A 22,095-nucleotide genomic window follows, 5' to 3' on the forward strand; every position below is an offset into this window, starting at 1 on the left:
AGCTAAGTTTTCAAGAAGGTATTCCATGAAGAGTAAAAAAACAAAATTTAATTCAACAAAACAAATATTTATTATCTATTTTATGTAAGGTTAGCAATGCTGGATGGGATGCATAGGACCCAATTCCTGCTTTCAAGAAGCTTAAACTTAAAACCTAGTATATAGGATGATAATCATAAAAGTGATGCTTTCCACATCATATACCTTAGATTAACCTTCACATAGGCAGGTACAGCAAAAAAATAAATGAAACAAAAAATACACTGTTGTATATACATATAATGAAATATTCCATAGTAGTGGGAATCCATGAACTACAGTCACAAATCACAAGATAATCTAAAAAACATAGTATTAAATAAAGGAAGGAAGATGGTAGAGACGGAAAGAAAGAAGGAAGAGCACATAGTCTCTGGAAAGAAGTGTAAAAAGGGATCAAGGGCTTCCGGGCACTCAGGGGGTAACATGTTTTCTCAGTACCAGGAATAAAATAATTATAGTAAAAGGAGGATGGTAAATGATATTAAGAATTTCAAGGTAAAAAAAAAAAAAGAATTTCAAAGTAAGAGGAGGAGGAGCAAGATGCGGAAGAGCAGGGTCCCCAAATCACCTGTCCCCACCAAATTACCTAGATAACCTTCAAATCATCCTGAAAATCTACGAATTCGGCCTGAGATTTAAAGAGAGAACAGCTGGAATGCTACAGTGAGAAGAGTTCGCGCTTCTTCAAGGCAGGAAGACGAGGAAAAAGAAATAAAGAAACGAAAGGCCTCCAAGGGGGAGGGGCCCCGCGAGGAGCCGGGCTGAGGCCGGGGGGAGTGTCCCCAGGACAGGAGAGCCCCGTCCCGGAGGAGCAGGAGCTGCACCAACCTTCCCGGGCGGAAAGGGGCTCGCAGGGAGGTGGAGCAGGACCCAGGAGGGCGGGGATGCCCTCGGGCTCCCTGGGACACTAACAGCACCTGCCGCGCGTGCAGGAGAGTGCGCCGAGCTCCCTAAGGGCTGCAGCGCATTGACCCGGGCGCAGCTCGGAGGGGCTCCGGCGGCGACTCCGTGAAGGGGGCTGCGGGGCAGGAGCGCGAATCCAATAGCGCAGACCGGGAGCAACGGACGCCGGGACACAGCCGAAGATCCGGCCTCCCCCTGGGACAGGCAGAGGCTGGGAGGGCCCAGGACCTCAAGGACACTCCTGCCCCGAGCTGAGCAAATCAGCGGCCCCACCACGGAGCCTCCAGGCCCTGCAGACGGAGAGCTCCATAGTTACTGCGGGGGCTGAATCCAGGTTTCCAGAGCTGCCGCCGCCACCGCCACTGGGGTTGTTCCTCCTGGGGCCTCACGGGGTAAACAACCCCCACTGAGCCCTGCACCAGGCAGGGGGCAGAGCACCTCCTCCAAGTGCTAACACCTGAAAATCAGCACAACAGGCCCCTCTCCCAGAAGACCAGCTAGACGGACAAGTTCCAGGGGGAAGTCAAGGGACTTAAAGTATACAGAATCAGAAGATACTCCCCCATGCTGTTTTTTTCTGTTTTTTCTTTTATTTTTTTTTTTGTTTGCTTTTTGATATGTTTACTTCCCCCACCGCTTTTCTTCCTTTCTTTCTTTTTCTCTCTTTTTCTTCTTTTTTTCTTCCTTTTTTCTTTTTTTCTTTTTCTCTTTTCTTTCCTTCTTTCTCTCCTCTCTTTTTCTCCTTTTCCCAATACAACTTGTTTTTGGCCACTCTGCACTGAGCAAAATGACTAGAAGGAAAACCTCACCTCGAAAGAAAGAATCAGAAACAGTCCTCTCTCCCACAGAGTTACAAAATCTGGATTACAATTCAATATCAGAAAGTCAATTCAGAAGCACTATTATACAGCTACTGGTGGCTGGAGAAAAAAGCATAAAGGACTCAAGAGACTTCATGACTGCAGAATTTAGATCCAATCAGGCAGAAATTAAAAATCAATTGAATGAGATGCAATCCAAACTCAAAGTCCTAACGACAAGGGTTAACGAAGTGGAAGAACGAGTGAGTGACATAGAAGACAAGTTATGGCAAAGAGGGAAACTGAGGAAAAAAGAGACAAACAATTAAAAGACCATGAAGACAGATTAAGGGAAATAAACGACAGCCTGAGGAAGAAGAACCTACCTTTAATCGGGGTTCCCGAGGGCGCCGAAAGGGCCAGAGGGCCAGAATATGTATTTGAACAAATCCTAGCTGAAAACTTTCCTAATCTGGGAAGGGAAACAGGCATTCAGATCCAGGAAATAGACAGATCCCCCCCCTAAAATCAATAAAAACCGTTCAATACCTCGACATTTAATAGTGAAGCTTGCAAATTCCAAAGATAAAGAGAAGATCCTTAAAGCAGCAAGAGACAAGAAATCCCTGACTTTTATGGGGAGGAGTATTAGGGTAACAGCAGACCTCTCCACAGAGACCTGGCAGGCCAGAAAGGGCTGGCAGCGTATATGCAGGGTCCTAAATGAGAAGAACATGCCAAGAATACTTTATCCAGCAAGGCTCTCATTCAAAATGGACGGAGAGATAAAGAGCTTCCAAGACAGGCAGGAACTGAAAGAATATGTCACCTCCAAACCAGCTCTGCAAGAAATTTTAAGGGGGACTCTTAAAATTCCCCTTTAAGAAGAAGTTCAGTGGAACAATCCACAAAAACAAGGACTGAATAGATATCATGATGACACTAAACTCATACCTTTCAATAGTAACTCTGAACGTGAATGGGCTTAATGACCCCATCAAAAGGCGCAGGGTTTCAGACTGGATAAAAAAGCAGGACCCATCTATTTGCTGTCTACAAGAGACTCATTTTAGACAGAAGGACACCTACAGCCTGAAAATAAAAGGTTGGAGAACCATTTACCATTCGAATGGTCCTCAAAATATAGCCATCCTTATATCAGATAAACTAAAATTTACCCCGAAGACCATAGCGAGAGATGAAGAGGGACATTATATCATACTTAACCAATCTATCCAACAAGAGGACTTAACAATCCTCAATATATATGCCCCGAATGTGGGAGATCCCAAATATATCAATTAATAACCAAAGCGAAGAAATACTTAGATAATAATACACTTATACTCGGTGACTTCAATCTAGCTCTTTCTATACTCGATAGGTCTTCTAAGCACAACATCTCCAAAGAAATGAGAGCTTTAAATGATACACTGGACCAGATGGATTTCACAGATATCTACAGAACTTTACATCCAAACTCAACTGAATACACATTCTTCTCAAGTGCACATGGAACTTTCTCCAGAATAGACCACATACTGGGTCACAAATCGGGCCTGAACCGATACCAAAAGATTGGGATCGTCCCCTGCATATTCTCAGACCATAATGCCTTGAAATTAGAACTAAATCACAACAAGAAGTTTGGAAGGACCTCAAACGCGTGGAGGTTAAGGACCATCCTGCTAAAAGATGAAAGGGTCAACCAGGAAATTAAGGAAGAATTAAAAAGATTCATGGAAACTAATGAGAATGAAGATACAACCGTTCAAAATCTTTGGGATGCAGCAAAAGCAGTCCTACGGGGGAAATACATCGCAATACAAGCATCCATTCAAAAACTGGAAAGAACTCAAATACAAAAGCTAACCTTACACATAAAGGAGCTAGAGAAAAAACAGCAGATAGATCCTACACCCAGCAGAAGAAGAGAGTTAATAAAGATTCGAGCAGAACTCAACGAAATCGAGACCAGAAGAACTGTGGAACAGATCAACAGAACCAGGAGTTGGTTCTTTGAAAGAATTAATAAGATAGATAAACCATTAGCCAGCCTTATTAAAAAGAAGAGAGAGAAGACTCAAATTAATAATATGAATGAGAAAGGAGAGATCACTACCAACACCAAGGAAACACAAACGATTTTAAAAACATATTATGAACAGCTATATGCCAATAAATTAGGCAATCTAGAAGAAATGGATGAGCATTCCTGGAAAGCCACAAACTACCAAAACTGGAACAGGAAGAAATAGAAAACCTGAACAGGCCAATAACCAGGAGGAAATTGAAGCAGTCATCAAAAACCTCCCAAGACACACAAGTCCAGGGCCAGATGGCTTCCCAGGGGAATTCTATCAAATGTTTAAAGAAGAAACCATACCTATTCTACTAAAGCTGTTTGGAAAGACAGAAAGAGATGGAGTACTTCCAAATTCGTTCTATGAGGCCAGCATCACCTTAATTCCGAAACCAGACAAAGACCCCACCAAAAAGGAGAATTACAGACCAATATCCCTGATGAACATGGATGCAAAAATTCTCAACAAGATACTAGCCAATAGGATCCAACAGTACATTAAGAAAATTATTCACCATGACCAAGTAGGATTTATCCCCGGGACACAAGGCTGGTTCAACACTCGTAAAACAATCAATGTGATTCATCATATCAGCAAGAGAAAAACCAAGAACGATATGATCCTCTCATTAGATGCAGAGAAAGCATTTGACAAAATATAGCATCCATTCCTGATCAAAACTCTTCAGAGTGTAGGGATAGAGGGAACATTCCTCAACATCTTAAAAGCCATCTACTAAAAGCCCACAGCAAATATCATTCTCAATGGGGAAGCACTGGGAGCCTTTCCCTTAAGATCAGGAACAAGACAGGGATGTCCAGTCTCACCACTGCTATTCAACATAGTACTAGAAGTCCTAGCCTCAGCAATCAGACAACAAAAAGACATTAAAGGCATTCAAATTGGCAAAGAAGAAGTCAAACTCTCCCTCTTCGCCAATGACATGATACTCTACATAGAAAACCCAAAAGCCTCCACCCCAAGATTGCTAGAACTCATACAGCAATTTGGTAGCGTGGCAGGACACAAAATCAATGCCCAGAAATCAGTGGCATTTCTATACACTAACAGTGAGACTGAAGAAAGAGAAATTAAGGAGTCAATCCCATTTACAATTGCACCCAAAGCATAAGATACCTAGGAATAAACCTAACTGAAGAGGTAAAGGATCTATACCCTATAAACTATAGAACACTTCTGAAAGAAATTGAGGAAGACACAAAGACATGGAAAAATATTCCATGCTCATGGATTGGCAGAATTAATATTGTGAAAATGTCAATGTTACCCAGGGCAATATACACGTTTAATGCAATCCCTATCAAAATACCATGGACTTTCTTCAGAGAGTTAGAACGAAGTATTTTAAGATTTGTGTGGAATCAGAAAAGACCCCGAATAGCCAGGGGAATTTTAAAAAAGAAAACCATAGCTGGGGGCATCACAATGCCAGATTTCAGGTTGTACTACAAAGCTGTGGTCATCAAGACAGTGTGGTACTGGCACAAAAACAGACACATAGATCAGTGGAACAGAATAGAGAACCCAGAAGTGGACCCTGAACTTTATAGTCAACTAATATTCGATAAAGGAGGAAAGACTATCCATTGGAAGAAAGACAGTCTCTTCAATAAATGGTGCTGGGAAAATTGGACATCCACATGCAGAAGAATGAAACTAGACCACTCTCTTTGACCATACACAGAGATAAACTCAAAATGGATGAAAGATCTAAATGTGAGACAAGATTCCATCAAAATCCTAGAGGAGAACACAGGCAACACCCGTTTTGAACTCGGCCACAGTAACTTCTTGCAAGATACATCCACAAGGCAAAAGAAACAAAAGCAAAAATGAACTATTGGGACTTCATCAAGATAAGAAGCTTTTGCACAGCAAAGGATACAGTCAACAAAACTAAAAGACAACCTACAGATTGGGAGAAGATATTTGCAAATGACATATCAGATAAAGGGCTAGTTTCCAAGATCTATAAAGAACTTATTAAACTCAACACCAAAGAAACAATCCAATCATGAAATGGGCAAAAGACATGAAGAGAAATCTCACAGAGGAAGACATAGACATGGCCAATATGCACATGAGAAAATGCTCCGCATCAGTGGCCATCAGGGAAATACAAATCAAAACCACAATAAGATACCACCTCACACCAGTGAGAATGGGGAAAATTAACAAGGCAGGAAACCACAAATGTTGGAGAGGATGCAGAGAAAAGGGAACCCTCTTACACTGTTGGTGGGAATGTGAACTGGTGCAGCCACTCTGGAAAACTGTGTGGAGGTTCCTCAAAGAGTTAAAAATAGACCTGCCCTATGAACCAGCAATTACACTGTTGGGGATTTACCCCAAAGATTCAGATGCAGTGAAATGCCGGAACACCTGCACCCCGTTGTTTCTAGCAGCAATGTCCACAATAGCCAAACTGTGGAAGGAGCCTCGATGTCCATCGAAAGATGAATGGATAAAGAAGATGTGGTTTATGTATACAATGGAATATTACTCAGCCATTAGAAACGACAAATACAAATACCCACCATTTGCTTCAACGTGGATGGAACTGGAGGGTATTATGCTGAGTGAGGTAAGTCAGTCGGAGAAGGACAAACATTATATGTTCTCATTCATTTGGGGAATTTAAATAATAGTGAAAGGGAATATAAGGGAAGGGAGAAGAAATGTGTGGGAAATATCAGAAAGGGAGACAGAACGTAAAGACTGCTAACTCTGGGAAATGAACTAGGGGTGGTAGAAGGGGAGGAGGGCGGGGGGTGGGAGTGAATGGGTGACGGGCACTGGGGGTTATTCTGTATGTTGGTAAATTGAACACCAATAAAAAATAAATTAAAAAAAAAGAAAGCAATTTAAAGAGTTAAGGTATAATAAAGTACAACAATTATATCTGAAATAAAAAAAATAAAAATAAAAAATAAAAGGATTAGGGAAATAAGAATGTTATACTGTATTCATCATTTAAAATGACTTGCCCATGCTGAAAGGGTCTAGAACATAGCTTTTACTCTAGAACATAGCTTTTACCACTACAATAATAGTGAAAGGGAATATAAGGAAAGGGAGAAGAAATGTGTGGGAAATATCAGAAAGGGAGACAGAACATAAAGACTCCTAACTCTGGGAAATGAACTAGGGGTGGTGGAAGGAGGAGGGCGGGGGGTAGGGGTGAATGGGTGACGGGCACTGAGGGGGGCACTTGACGGGATGAGCACTGGGTGTTATTCTGTATGTTGGTAAATTGAACACCAATAAAAAATAAATTTATTAAAAAAAAAAAGAAAAAAAAAAAGAATTTCAAGGTAAGAATAGAAACTCTGAGAATTAGCAATGGATAAGCATTCTGGTCAAGTCCTTCCAGGGTTAAAGTCAGAAGGGACTGGAGCTTGCTTGATCAGAGCAGCAGTTAACAAACTTTAGAGTCTGAAAGAATGGCTCTGAAATTTTAACTATTTAGTGAATTTTATACCTAACTATGGTGAGATTATTTTAAAAGATTCCTGTGCCCTAAGCAGAGATTCTGATTTAATTGGTCTGGGATACAAACTGAGAATCTGTTCGTTTCAGAAGCTTCACTGGTAATCTGAATATAGGTTGTACAAACAATTTTGATATATACGATATGGAAGTCGTTTTGGGGAACGTAACAGAGAAGAATGAAAATAGCTTTTAAACACACACTTGATGGGCCGCCTCACACACAGGTAGAACCAAAAGGCCTGGGATAAGTTCTTAGAAGTGGACCTCAATACTAAAGATCTAGCATCTTTAAAAAGGTAAACATGTGTTTAATTTCTCCCTCAAAAAATTTCAATAGGGACTTGGGAATACCACACATTGACCAACACCAAGGGAAAACACGAATTCTTGCTAATTTGGCAGTAAAAAAGAAAATTTTGTATCTGGATTTCCTTAATCAGTGAAACCAAAAATACTTTCTTAGTCTGACATGGAAAAATTTATTAACACGTGAATGTCCACAGCCCTCCTCTCCCCCATTTATTTTTCCCTTTCTATAATGGAATGACTTGCTGATACTAACTTCATCAACATAATAAAGGAAACAAGAAATGCTAGGGGGAAGTGACCTTATTACCTGGGATTTGAGACAAAATGCTTTAAAGCTTGACCTGTGAAAAGAAGCTCTAGGGCAGTAAAAGAGAATTATTAATCTGGTTATGGATTAAATTCTCAATGTCCTCTTTGAGGACAAATGGAATTCCTTTTTAATAACTTTTGGTGTTGAACTATGTTTCTTGAACAGGAACAAGTCCTGAACTTGGATCACATGGATCTCTAGATTAGTTAGGATTAGAACATGTCCTGGCCATTTGTACTGCTTTTGTAAATTGCCTCTTGATGGTCTTTGTACATTTTTTTCTACCAAGATTTATTTTTTCATTAATAAACCTCACTCTTTAGAGCACTTTTAGGTTCACATAAACTGAGAGGAAAGGACAGGGAAATTTCTGTATGCCTTCTAACCCCTGAAATGTACAACCTTTCCTACTATTAACATCGCCCACCAGAGTGGGACATTTATTACAATTCATGAAACCTACATTGACACATCAGTATCACCCCAAATCCAGAGATGATCTAAAGCTTTGGACAAATGTATAATGATATATTTATACCAGTGTAGTAATTTACAGAATAGTTTCACTGCCCTAAAATTCCTCTGTGCCCTGCCAATCCATCTCCTGCTTTGCCCCTAACCCCTGGCAACCACCAGGCTTTCTACTATCTCCATGGTCTTGCTTTTTCCAGGATGTCATGTAGTTGGGCTCATACAGTATATAGCCTTTAGCTTTTTTTTCTCTTAGTAATATGCATTCAAGTTTCCTCCATGTCTTTCCATGGCCTGATTAGCTCATTTCTTTTTGACTCTGAATAATATTCCCCTGTCTGGGTGTACCAAAGTTTATATACCCATACCCATTCACCTACTAAAGAACATGCTGGTTGTTTCCAAGTTTATGCAACTATCAATAAAGCTGATCTAAACATCTATGTATAGGGTTTTGTGTGGACATAAGTTTTCAACTCCTTTGGGTAATACTAAGGAGTGCAATTGCTGGATCTGCTGGATCGTATGGTAAGAATACGTTTAGTTTTTGTAAGAAACTGCCCAATTTTCTTCCAAAGTGGCTGTACCATTCCACATTCCCACTAGCATGAATGAAAGCTCTTGTTGTTCCACATTCTTGCCAGCATTTGGTGGTGGTAATGTTTTGGATTTTGGCCATTCTAGTAAGTATGTACTAACATCTTGTTTTAATTTACAATTCCCTAATGACTTGACATGTGATGCTGAACATCTTTTCATATGCTTACTTGCCATATGTATATCTCATTTGGAAATATATTTGTGCACTAATTTTGCCCATTTTTCAATCAGGTTTTGTTTTCTTATTTTTGAGTTTTATGAGTTCTTTGTATATATTGAACAACAGTACTTTATCAGATGTGTCCTTTGCAAATATTTTCTCCCAGTCTGTGACATACCTTCTTATTCCCTTGACAGTGTGTTTCACAGAGCAGAAGCTTTTTATTTTAATGAATTTCCACTTATTTCTTTCACGGATAATGCCTTTGGTTTTGAATCTAAAAAAAGAAAATCATCACCATAACCAAGGTCACCTAGATTGCATCCTATGTTTCTTCTGGTAGTTTTTGAGGTTTGCAATTTACATTTAGGCACATAATGCATTTTTATTTAATTTTTGTAAAGGGCATAAGGTCTATGTGTAAATTCATTCCTTTGGATGTGGATGTCAAGTTGTGCCAGCACTATTTGTTGAAAAGGCTATCTACTCGAATGCACTGTCTTTGCTCCTTTGTGTCAAAGGTCATTGACTATAATTATATGGATCTGTTTCTGGGCTTTCTATTCTATTCCATTGATCTACTTGTGTATGCTTCCGCCAAGACCACAATGTGCTGATTTAATATAGCTTTACAGTAAATCTAGAAGTAAGTTAGTGTCAGTTCTCTGACGGTCCTTCTCCTTCAAAACTCTTTTCACCTGGCATATGAACTTTAGAATCAGTTTGTCAATACCCACAAAATTACCTGCCAGGATTTTGAGATTGTACTGAATCTATAGATCAAGTTGAGAAGAACTGATTGACATCTTGACAATATTGAGTCTTCCTAACCATAGGCATGAAATATCTCTCATTTAGTTCCTTGACTTCATTCAGAAGTCAGTTTTCCTCTTATAGATCTCATACATAATTTGTCAGGTTTATACCTATTTCATTTCATTTTGTGGGGCCATTAAACTAAATGGTATTGAGCTTTCGATTTCAAATTGTGTATATATATATATATATATATATATATATATATATATATGATTTTGTCAGTTATTTCAGATATTCTACATAGATAAAACCACTAACAAAGATAGTTTTATTCCTTCCCCCTTTCCTCCAAATCAGGATAATTTCTTTTCCCTTTTCTTGCCTTACTGCATTAGCTTTGACTTCCAATACGAGGCTAAAAGTAATGGTGGGAAGGGACATGCTTGCCCTATTCCTGACCTTAGTAAAGAGTCTCTAGTTTCTTACCATTAAGTATAATATTAGTTGTAGGTTTTTTGTAAATGTCCTTTATCAAGTTGAGGAAGTTCTCCTCCAAAAGTACTTTAAGAAGTTTTTTTAAATAACAGATGGATGTCAGATTTATAATCACGCAATTTTTTTCTTTAGCCTGTTGATATAATGGATTATATTACTTAATTTTCAATTGCTGAACCAGCCTTGCATACCTGGCATAAATTCCACTTAGCTGTAATATATAAATCTTTTCACACATTGTTGGATTCAAATGGCTAATATTTTGAGTCTTTTTTTTCATCTAAGTTCATGAGAGAATTGGTAGGCAATTTCCTCATAATGTCTTTGGATTTGGTGTTAGGATAAATGCTGACTTCACAGAATAGAAATTATTCTCTCTCCTTCTATTTTTGGGGAGAGACTGTAGAGATGCAGTATAATCTCTCTTTCTATTCTTCTCTTTCTTGGTACAATTCACCAATGAACCCATGTGGGCCTGGTGCTTTATTTTGAAAGGTTATTAACGGATTCAATTTTTAAAATAGATACAGGGCTATTCAGATTTTCTTTTTCTTCTTGTATGATTTCTGATTGTGACTTTCAAGGAATGGATCCACTTCATCTAGGTTATCAAATTTGTGAGCATGGAGCTTTTCACAGAATTTCTTGATTACCCTTTTAATGTTCATGGGATCTGTAGTTATGTCCTCTCTTTCATACCTGATCAGTAATTTGTGTCCTTCTTTTTCATTAAGTTAGCTAGAGACTTACTGATTTTATTGATCTTTCCAAAGAACCAGCTTTTGGGTTGATTTTCTCGGATTTCCTACTTTCAATTTAACTGTTGTCATTCTTACCGTTTCTTCTCTTCTGCTTACTTCAGATTTGATTTGTCCTTTTCTAGTTCCCAAGATGAAAGCTTAAATGGATGATATTAGAACATTCTTCCATTCTAGTATACATATCCAATACTACAAATTTCCTTCTAAAACTCCTTTTGTTGATAAGTTATATTTTCATTCTCATTTAACTCAAAACATCTTTCAATGTCTCCTGAGATTTCTTCCTTGATCCATGTGTTTTTTTGGATTATGCCCCTTTAATCTCCAAATATATGGAAACTTTAGAACTCTCTTATTAATTTCTAGACTAATTTCATTGTGATCTGAAAACAGATATTATATATCTGTTCCTTTAAATTGTTGTTAAAGTGTGTTTTATGACCCAGAATGATGTCTATTTTGATGAATGTTCATGTGAGCTTGAGAAGAATGTGTAATCTGCTGCAATACAGGTCGATAGATGTCAGTTATATCCAGTTGATTAATAGTTTTGTTGGGTTCAACCATGTCTTTACAGATTTTCTGCCTGCTGGATCTGTCCAATTCTGACAAAGGGGTGTTAAAGCCTCCAACAGTAGTGGATTCATCTATTTATACTTGCTGTTCTATCAGTTTTCGCCTCACATATTTTGACACTGTTGGGTTTATAAACATTAAGGATTGTTATGACTTCTTTAAGTACTGACCACTTTATTCCATGTAATGCCCCTTTTTATTCCTAATAACTATCTCTGCTCTCAAGCCGACTCTGTCTGAAATTAATATACCTATTTCCACTTTCTTTTGATTAGTGTTAGCACAGTGTATGTTCCTCTAACCCTTTACTTTTAATCTACATGTTTTTAAAGTGAGTTTCTTGTAGACAACAGACTGGAGTCTTGTTTTTGATCCACCCTGATAATTTGTCTTTTAAGTGATGTATTTAGAGGAAATTGTTTCAGGTGGGTTAACTTCTACCATATTTGTTACTGTTTTCTACTCCTTGTCCTTGTTCTTTGTTCCCTTTTGTACTTCCACACTTTTTCTGCCTTTTGTGATTTTGAGTATTTTATAGGATTCCATTTTCTCTCGTATCAATTTTAATCTTTTTTTTTTTTTTAACATTAGTGGTTGCTCTAGAGTTTGCAATACAGGTAAACTTGGTTATATGTATTGCTCTACTGTACTTCGAAGATACTATGTCTTCTTCAAATTAAAGTTTCATAGCAACCCTATGTTGAGCAAGTCTATGGGTACCATTTTTTCAACAGTATTTGCCCACTTCATGTCTCTGTCACATTTTGCTAATTCTCCCAACATTTCAAACATTTTCATTGTTGTAATATCTGTTATGGAGATCAGTGATTTCAACTCTCTGAAAGCTCAGAGGGTAATATTTTTTAGCAATAAGGTATTTTTTAATTAAGGTATGTACTTTTTTAGGCATAATGCTATTACACTCAATAGACTACAGTATGGTGTAAACACAACTATTATATGCAAACACAACTATTATATGCACCAGGAAATTAAAAAATTTCTTTGACTCACTTTATTGTGATATTTGCTTTGTTACAGCAGTCTCAAACCAAACCCAAAATATCTCTGAGGTAGGCCTGAATATATTTACAAGTAATCCAAATCCAATTCTTCCCTCTGATCTCTTATACAATTGCTTTCATTTCATTTCACTTATACATAAGTATACAATTAAGCATACACACAAACTGAATATATTGCTGCTATCATTTTTCAAACTGAAAACAAACTGAACAACTGAACAAACTGAAAACTATTAGATCAAAAGTATTAAAAAAGTTTTTGCCCTCTTTTCACTTATTTCTTCTCCAAAGTTCTTCCTTTCTTTATGTAGATCAGTTTCTGATGTGTACCATTTTTCTTCTGTCTGAAGTACTACTTCTAACATTTCATGCAATGCAGGTATAATAGTAACAGGTTCCCTCGATTTGTTTGAGAAAGTATTTCTCCTTCACTTTTGAAGATAACCTTACAAGATACAGAGCCTAGGTTGGTGGGAGTTTTTCCTCGATACTTCAAATAGTTTTACTCAACTCTTCTTGCTTTCTGCAAAGTTGAAGAAGTTGAATGAACGTGATCCTCACCCCTGCTCTTCTATAGATAAGGTGCTTTTTTTCCCTCTGGCTTCTTTCAAGATTATTCTCTTTACTGCTGATTTTCTGAAGTTTGAATATATTATGCCTAGGTGTAGGGTTTTGTGGGTTGATTTTTTTGTTGTTGTTTTGTGTTGTGTTTTTTTTTTGTTTTTTTACCTTTATCCTACTCGGTATTCTCTAAGCTTCCCAGTTCTATGATTTAGTGCCTGGCATTAATCTGAGGAAATCGTCAGTCATAACTGCCTCAGATATTGCTTCTCTTCCTTTTTTTCTCTGCCTGCTATTCACATTACACATATGCCATACCTTTTGTAGTTGTCCCACAGTTTTGAGATGTTCTAGTCCACTTTTTTCCATTTTTTTCCCTCTTTACTTTTTAAATTTGAAATTTTCTATTGGCATATCCTTAAATTCGGAGAGATTCTTTCCTCAGCCAGGTCCAGTTTAGTAATGAGCCCATCAAGGACATTCTTTGTTACCATATTTTTGATCTAATATTTCTTTCATTCTTTCTTAGAATTTCTACCTTTCTGCTTACATTATCCATTTATCCATGTCTACTTTTTCCATTAAAATTCTTACCACATTAGTCATCTTTAAAAAAAAAAAAAAATTCCTGGTCTGGTAATTCCAACATTCCTTCCCTGACTCTAGCTAGTTCTGACAACTGCTCAGTCTCTGTCATTTTTTTGTCTTTTAGTATGCCTTGTAATTTTTTGTTGAAAGGCAGACATGATGCACTAGGTTAAAGAGCTGTGGTAAATAGGTCTTTAGAAATGTAGTGGTATGGTGGTGGTTAGGGGGAGGCATTCTCCAGTCCTAAGATTGGTCTCAGTTTTTCAGTGAGCTGGCACCTCTGGACTATGAATTTCATCAATGTTTCTCAGTCCCTACCTTTCCACTCCCCAAAGATGGGACAGGATAGCTAAAGTTATATATTTCCCTTTCCCTTCACATATGGCTAGATGAGCTCAAATTGGGTTCTTTCCTTACCCCCAAGTGTAAGACTAGGGCTGGTTGATGCTGCATATTTGCCTTCCCCCATTTAGGTTAGGCTCTGGTAAAGTACTTTCTCCTGAGGGCCTTTCTTGTTAAGAAAAGCAGAATGCTCTGGTTTATTTTGAAATGGTTCCTTTTCCCCTCCTCCTTTTGGAAACACAGTGTTTTTTCTCCAATATTTACTGTGAGGACTGGACAGAGCTTGTGGAGGTAATACTCACCAAAGTGTGGGGGTCCCTCATGACTAGATTCTCTCACAGTTTTTAACCCTCAGAGTTGTCCACCCTGAGCTTCCAGATTCATCAATTATAGTTTAGGTTTTCCTACCCTGGCACTGGTTGCTGCAGAGGTTTCTACTCCAGTAGGGTGTGATTCCCTGTATCTTCCTGTAATTCCAATTCTGGGGGCAACAGTTTACCCTGTGACTTCATTACCCTGAAGAATCTAAGCAGAGTGTATCTCTTTAGTTCAGCTTTTTACTTGTTAGGATAGAATAGCAATTCCTAAACTCCCTACATACTGGGCTGGAAACCAGAGATCCCAAGTTTTGAGATATTTTCAGTTAATGTTCTTTATTTGTTTTGTTGTGTTGCACTTTGTATAGCAAGACTATCAACCCTTTGGTTTTACAAATTTTTTTCCCCAGTTTATCATTTGTCTTGAAATCCCATTTATGTGATTTTTCAGGGCGGAAAACTTCTAAATTTTTATGTTACTAGGTCTGTGAAAATTTTTTTTTTAAATTTTTAATTATTCATGATAGTCACACAGAAAGAGAGAGAGAGGCAGAGACACAGACAGAGGGAGAAGCAGGCTCCATGCCCCGGGAGCCCAACGTGGGATTCGATCCCGGGTCTCCAGGATCGCGCCCCAGGCCAAAGGCAGGCGCCAAACCGCTGCGCCACCCAGGGATCCCGGTCTGTGAAATTTGACTTTGGTTCTGATTTTATCACATGCTTTGAGAGGACTTTCCAACATCAAGATCATATTACCTTTATGTATATATTATTTTTGCACTTTTATGGTACTTTTAGTTTTCACATTTACATTTCTTATCCATCAGGAATTACTTTTTCTTCAGGTTTTACTAAACGGCTGGCCGTCACAAAATCATTTACTAAATAAACCCATCATGTTCCAACAGATGTAAAATTCCACCTTTAACTTAGGTTAAATACCTACATATAACTGAGTCTGTTGCTAGACTTTGCTCTGGCAAAAAACGAAAACAAAAACAAAAGCAAAACAAAACACTGACAACAGAGATAGCCTGTGAAGGGAACTGGAGAGCTGGAGACAGGCAGAAAAGACTAACTTCATTGTTTACCCTTGTGAATTATATTCCATGTGCTTTGAATTACCACTCAAAAACACCAATAAAAAAAATTTTAAGGTCTGCTTAATACACATGGTAGAATTATCAAATATTTCAACTTTTTGGAAATTACACAACCTCTGTATGCACCTGAACAATACCTGAAATCATAGATCTACCTTGATTTTATTTTTATTTTTTTAAAGATTTTATTTATTTATTCATGAGAGACACAGAGAGAGAGGCAGAGACACAGGCAGAGGGGGAAGCAGGCTCCATGTAGGGAGCCCGACGCAGAACTCGATCCTGGCACTCTGGGATCACGCCCGGAGCCAAAGGCAGACGCTCAACCGCTGAGCCACCCAGGTGTCCCCTACCTTGATTTTAAAACCGGAAACTATGATTCAATCTATTCTTTTTTAAATGAATAGTGAAAGTGCCCCAAATATGTCTTGAGCTATGTGCTTCTCTGCCATTTAACATGAATGACCAGAAGGGGAAAAAGTTCTGTATAAGTCCTTAATTGTCATAGTAAAACTACTATTTCCAATGTAGAAGAACTTCAGATATGGTCAATTCCTTACTATATGTGTTCCTTAGATCCGGCCATCACAGACATATTTTGCTTTCATCTTCTTCAGAATCTAATCTTTCCATTCTCCTGCAATCTGATTATTGCATTCTGAATATTACTTTTCTTTATAATTTTATTTCAATGTTAGATGCAAATTTCACCTCTATTGTCACCATAATACTAAAACAGATTGGCTAAGATAAAAGAAATATTCATCCAGCAGGAGATAGAAAAAGAACAGGTTTACCTTTTAAGTCATTGTCGTTAGATCCTCTCCCTGACACTATTTTCTAAACAACTATTAAGGCAGATGCGTTTAGTAATTTTAGTCTTCCTCCAAATAAAAATATTTTCAAGCACTTGAAAATACTCCTCCAGTAGGAAGGGGAAGGTGACCTATTATTTAGTACCACTGGCATACTCATTAATAATTACACAAATTAGATACTATCTCTGTACCATGTAATTCTGCTCTTACTACCTGTTCTCCTAGGTACTTTACTACTCTTTTTTTCTTAATAAATGAACTCCTTTAACATGTAAAAGATGCACATTCTACATATCTCCTAGGAACACTAAGGGAAAATATAGAAGAGAAAGCAACTCTTTTAATAGAGTCTAATTAGCCTTAAGTTTTAAAACCCCTTGCGTTTGATAACATTATCAACCCCATTTAAAAGCAAACTGACTTGCCAAACATCACATTATTAATAGCAGAAATAGATCTCCTGATAGAACAATCTTTAAATACGCTGCCTCCCACCATGTTACATTCAATACCTAAAGAAAAGTGTCTTTGCATAATATAATGAAGGAAGCACTCCATAGCACAATAAATGAATACCAGTGATATATGTTAAAATAAACCATTTAATATTTAAAGAAATAATTTTCTACTTTCTATACCAGAAACGATCTCAAGTATACCAAATGAAACAACACTTTAAATAAGCTTCTAGGCCGCAGGTAATGTACTTCAGCTTCTCCCAAGTCTCTAGAGCCTTGCCTCACACCATGAAGCACTTATTTAATGGCCACCTACTAGAAGAACTCTCCCATCCAAGATTTGGCCCAGGACACAGAGATTAGAAACAACTCCTACTGAAACTTGGGCACTTTCCATAAGAGACTCCTCATCAGATAAATTTACTCTTAGTTTAGCCCAAGAATTCTCAACCTTATCAGACTCAGTGTTTCCCCTCCATAAAATATTTTCCAACTTCTGCATCATCACCCTGAAATGAAATTATAACACTCTTCCTACAAACAACTTCTAAGGAAACCATGTACCCTAAACAAAATATAAATGTAAAAGGAAAATGAAAATTTATGAGTATTTCAATATTAATCTTGAAACAAAACTGAACTAGAAGACACATAAAAGTAATCATGAACATGATAGCAAAGTGGTCTGTGATAGTTTTCCAAAACTAAACAACTCGTCATCAAGTTGTGAAAAATATCTTCCTTTCACACAACATTTGCATGTGGAAATAAACGAAAGTTCAGTCTCCATTAAAACCATTAGTTTATATGTAGAATGGTTTCTAGATTCTGATAATTACAAATGTTACACAAATGTCAAGCAGGATATTTCTAACCACACAGGAGATGGGAACATTCTTTGCTCAGGATTGCCCACACACTGCGTCAAGTGTAACATCCCTAATCTCCACCCATTAAATGTTAGTGGTTAGCCCCAGCCACCACCAACAACAAAAAATTTGTCTCCCAACTTCCTCCAAGAGGGTATTCCCCATCTGGACCCACTTCCTTAGACACAATTTGATTATCACAGTATAATGTCAAGAACAGCCAGGAAACATGGACTAGTTCCAATTCTGTCACCTATGAGTTATGTGGTCATTGGCAGTGAACTCTCTAAACCTCAGTTTCCAGTATATCAAATGGGGATAACACTACCTACACATTTTGGGTTGTAAAGGTTGATTCAACAACATGTGCTTAGCAGAGGGCAGGTGGTTTCCAGCACATGGCATATTGAGATGTATAAAGAAGGGGGCTGTTCCAGATTGAGAGCAGCAAAACGTGCTATGAATATGGAAGAGACTGAAGATAAAATAAGCATACGAAATGAAATTTAAGACACAGCAGCTTAGGGACATTTCAGAGAGCAACCAACAGTCCTACATGTCTCAGCAACCGCTGAAAGCATACATTACGGTGAAAGTTGTGAGATAATATTCAGAATGATGACCCCCCAAATGAAGAACACAAGACATCTTTAAGAGACTTCTACAGTACATGGCTGAATTTTCATAAAGCTTCAACACTTAAAAGAGAGTGTATTAACGAACTTCTCAAACTCTCAATGGGCAATTATCCTATTCTAGAGACTTGGAAAACACAAAAGATATCTAGTATACCATATCTGTCCTCAAACATTTTACTACCCAGTAGATTAGACATCAGTAAGACACAGTCATAATATAAAGCAGAATGAAACAGGTATTAAGTAGAAATTCAACTAATAAATTGTGAGGGCCTAGGAAAAATTATGGATAATTTTCACTGGGGAAAATCAGGGACATCCTCATAGCATAGGACACTGAAAAACAAGGATCCTGATAGGTAGAGAGTAGAGAGTACATCGTTAAAGAAGAAATGAAGTCTGGTCAAGGTGCCGGGCATGTAAACACAGCTGGTTCAGAGAAAAGAATGAGGGGAAAGGGCAGGGATCCAAAGGGGTTGAGAAAGCAGTAAAAACCCAGGCTGTTAAAAACATTTCAGGACCTGTTCATGGAGAGATTTAAGTGCCATTCAAATGAGTTTGGACTTTTTTTTTTTTTTTTTTGAAGACTGTATTTATTCATGAGAGACACAGAGAGGCAAAGACACAAGGCAGGAGGAGAAGCAGGTTCCCTACGGGGAGCCTAATGCAGTACTCATCCTAGGACCCTGGGATCACAACCAGAGCCAAAGGCAGACGCTCAACCAATGAGCATGGCTGAGCCTGGCGTCCCAGGAGTTTGGATTTTATTGGGCAGCAGTTTTCCAGAAAACTAGTGCTTATGTGACACACGTGATCTCCAAAGAATGCTAAAAATAGCCAAAAATAAGATTCCAAACACATACAAATTTTAAGTGATCCCTGAAACTAAAATACATCTTTTTTTATATATTCTTAATATGAGTGAATAAGAAAAAGAACCTAACCCTGAAGTTGAAAGCAACTTTTGAGCTCAATTCTTAAATAATAAAAATAGTACTAAATGTATTGAACCTGGGAACTTAAAAGAACTCTGGACAATCTTATGTATGCCCTCGATTTTCTTCCAAGCAAGCTGGAGAACTGCCTAAACATGTTATTTAGCACTGCCTCATGTCACTCCGACAAGGTAAGCTGCAGTATTATTAGTCTCTTTTTACTGTGGGGAAACTGAGGAACAAAAAGAATAAATTACATGGTCACAAAATAAGCTGTTTTTTAGGACTTTATAATTAAAGGCTTGAAGCCCACATTTCATCCTTTATTCTTCGTACCATCTGAATATTAGAATTAACTTTTACTGTCCTCTGAACTGGGGGGGGGGGGGGGCGGGGGAAGAAAACAAGACTACACTTGAAGATCATTTTCTCAATTGGGCACTACAACCAGAAACAGTTTTTAAATCCTCTCTCTTGAAATTAACGCTATCTGCAAGAACTGCAAGGAGTAAGCAGTAACCCAACCCACCCCCACCCCCCAAAAAAGACAACTGTAAATAGCAGAGCAGGTCAGGAGCCCTAGGCCCTTTTTTACTTTGAATACCCGGCAGGTTCAGATGTGTTTGTAAAACAGGCTTTGCAGATGTTGTGATTGGGAAGGTGGTTTGAGAGGCCCAGGACGGTGATACCGATACACCCACTGCTGCAAACACGAAATCCGACGCCACGCTCGTCCGCCCCTCCCAGCTCTGCAGCGCGCAGCACCAGGCTGCCGACCTACACCGAGGCTTGCACAAGGATCCTGCCGACGTCTCCCTCAGACGCCCGAGACAGCGGATGCGATCACACACACACCTCAAAGTCCTGCCGGGGATCCCCGGCTTCCAGGGCCTGATCCGGAGGATTCCGCCGGGCAGAGTTCCTGCTATTTTTTTCCACACATAAATCCCAGCCCCCGCCCGCAAGCCCCCGGCCTCGGCCTCCCGCCACCCCCTCGTCCCCTCCACGCCGGGTGGGCGTCCCAGAGCTGGAGAGAGAAGGCGGGCGGGGGCCCGGGCGCCGGAGGCCGCGCCCCGAGGCTCGCAGGCGCCGGCCGGGGTCCCCGCCGCCCAGACCCGGCCTCGGCCGCCGCGCCGCCGCCGCCGCCGCCGCCTATCAGCGGAGCGCAGGGGCGGGGCCGGCTGGCTCGGCGGCGGCTCGGCCGCGGGCGGGGACGGGCGGGGACGGGCGGGGGGCCGACCGCCGCGCAGCTCGGGCCGCGGCGCGCACACACCCGGCCCGGCTCCCGAGGGCGCCGGCGCGGCCCCGGGGAGCGCGAGGAGCCGGCGAGCGCGCGGCCTGCCGTTGGCGGCCTGGTCCGCCACGCTCGGCGCCCAGCCTCCCCCGAAGTGGGGGCCAAGCCCCCGGGAAGATGGTGTCCTGGATGATCTCCAGAGCCGTGGTGTAAGTGCCGCTCCCGAAGCCCCGCCGCCCGCGCCAGCCCCGGGGAGGCGCAGGGAGGGGGGAAGGCCCGGGCCCGGGCCTGGGCCGGAGCGGGCTGGCCGGGCCCTGGGCCTGCCCGGGGGCTGGGGGGGGGGCGGTTGGGGGGCGGCCTCGGCCTCCTCACCCGGGTCCACGGCGCTGCGGGGCTCCCTGTGGCGGGCGAAGGTCCGGCGGCGGCGGCGGCGGCTGTGGCTGCGGCGCGGCCGGGCTGCGTGCGGCGCGGCGGCCCTGCTCCCGAGGCGCTGGGCGGGCGGGCGCGCGAGGCCGGCGGCGCGCGCTCCCCGCTCCCGCTCCCGCTCCCCGCGCTGCGCGGCACCGCCCTGTGGGCCCGGGAGCGGCGCGCCTCGCGGCGGCGCCCTGCGCAGTCTCCGCTGACGCGAGCGCGGGAGGCCCGGCGACCCTCCCGAGGATGCGGCGGCGGCGGCGGCGGCGGGAGCCTTTGTATCCCGCGGCTGGTGCGGTGCGGGGTCTCCCTGGGCGGCCGAATGCCATTCGGTCACGTGTGGTAGGAGGAGAGATTTGTCTAAAAACCTGAGAGCGCTCCTAGCTCCCGTCCCGGGGAGAGGTCCCGCTTGCCCCAAGACTGGCGCTCACCCAGCGTCTCCCGTGGAATGGCGACCACCCGCTCGCGGAGGGGCCCGGCCTGGTGTGGTCGGAGGCGTCGGCCAAGTGACTGAGAGGCTGCAGGTGCCTCTTGCTCTTATCAGATTATCGGCTAATTTCATCGTGCCCTTACCAAGCGCTACAGGTCCGTGAGACAAAAATTACACACCGCCACTCCACTAACTCCATGTTGTCTGACTACAATTTAAACCGATTTTTTCTCATCCTCCCCACCTTACCCCCGGTCTTCAAACCATAAACAAAAACAAAAAAAGAAAATTGGTCACAAAGTAAGCAATGACGTAGGTACAGCCAGGGGCCCCCCCGGATTCATTATTCATGATCTCTGTAGGAGTACTGTTACCTCAGTACCTGTGCGGAATGTTTTTGTTGAGCAGCAGGCTTCTCCGATCAGCTATAGAGTGTGGAAAATAGAACATTTACCAGATTTCCAGATTTAGTTTTTCACTGAGAAGAAGCTAAATTTTCTGAGTTTTGGTTTTTTGTTCGAGAGCTACTCAGTAGCTCTATTCAGCCTGATTTGCAGTAGCCTTCTGACTTCATCATTTGATT

The 22,095-nt window shown here is 40.8% G+C and overlaps 2 protein-coding genes across 2 annotated transcripts in view; one reads left to right on the forward strand and one right to left on the reverse strand.

Moving 5' to 3' along the window:
* The window catches only part of JMJD1C (jumonji domain containing 1C), a 327,885-nt gene extending 306,721 nt beyond the window's left edge, over positions 1-21,164 (reverse strand). The window contains exon 1 of the mRNA XM_077894677.1: positions 21,044-21,164. The gene's annotated coding sequence lies outside the window, so the exon portion shown is untranslated. The remainder of the gene's footprint in view (positions 1-21,043) is intronic.
* The window catches only part of REEP3 (receptor accessory protein 3), a 97,728-nt gene continuing 96,325 nt past the window's right edge, over positions 20,693-22,095 (forward strand). The window contains exon 1 of the mRNA XM_077894682.1: positions 20,693-20,880. Coding sequence (XP_077750808.1) covers positions 20,849-20,880 — 32 coding nt within the window. The 5' untranslated portion in view covers positions 20,693-20,848. The remainder of the gene's footprint in view (positions 20,881-22,095) is intronic.

Source organism: Canis aureus, chromosome 4 (assembly GCF_053574225.1).
Source record: "Canis aureus isolate CA01 chromosome 4, VMU_Caureus_v.1.0, whole genome shotgun sequence".
NCBI classification, from domain to species: domain Eukaryota; kingdom Metazoa; phylum Chordata; class Mammalia; order Carnivora; family Canidae; genus Canis; species Canis aureus.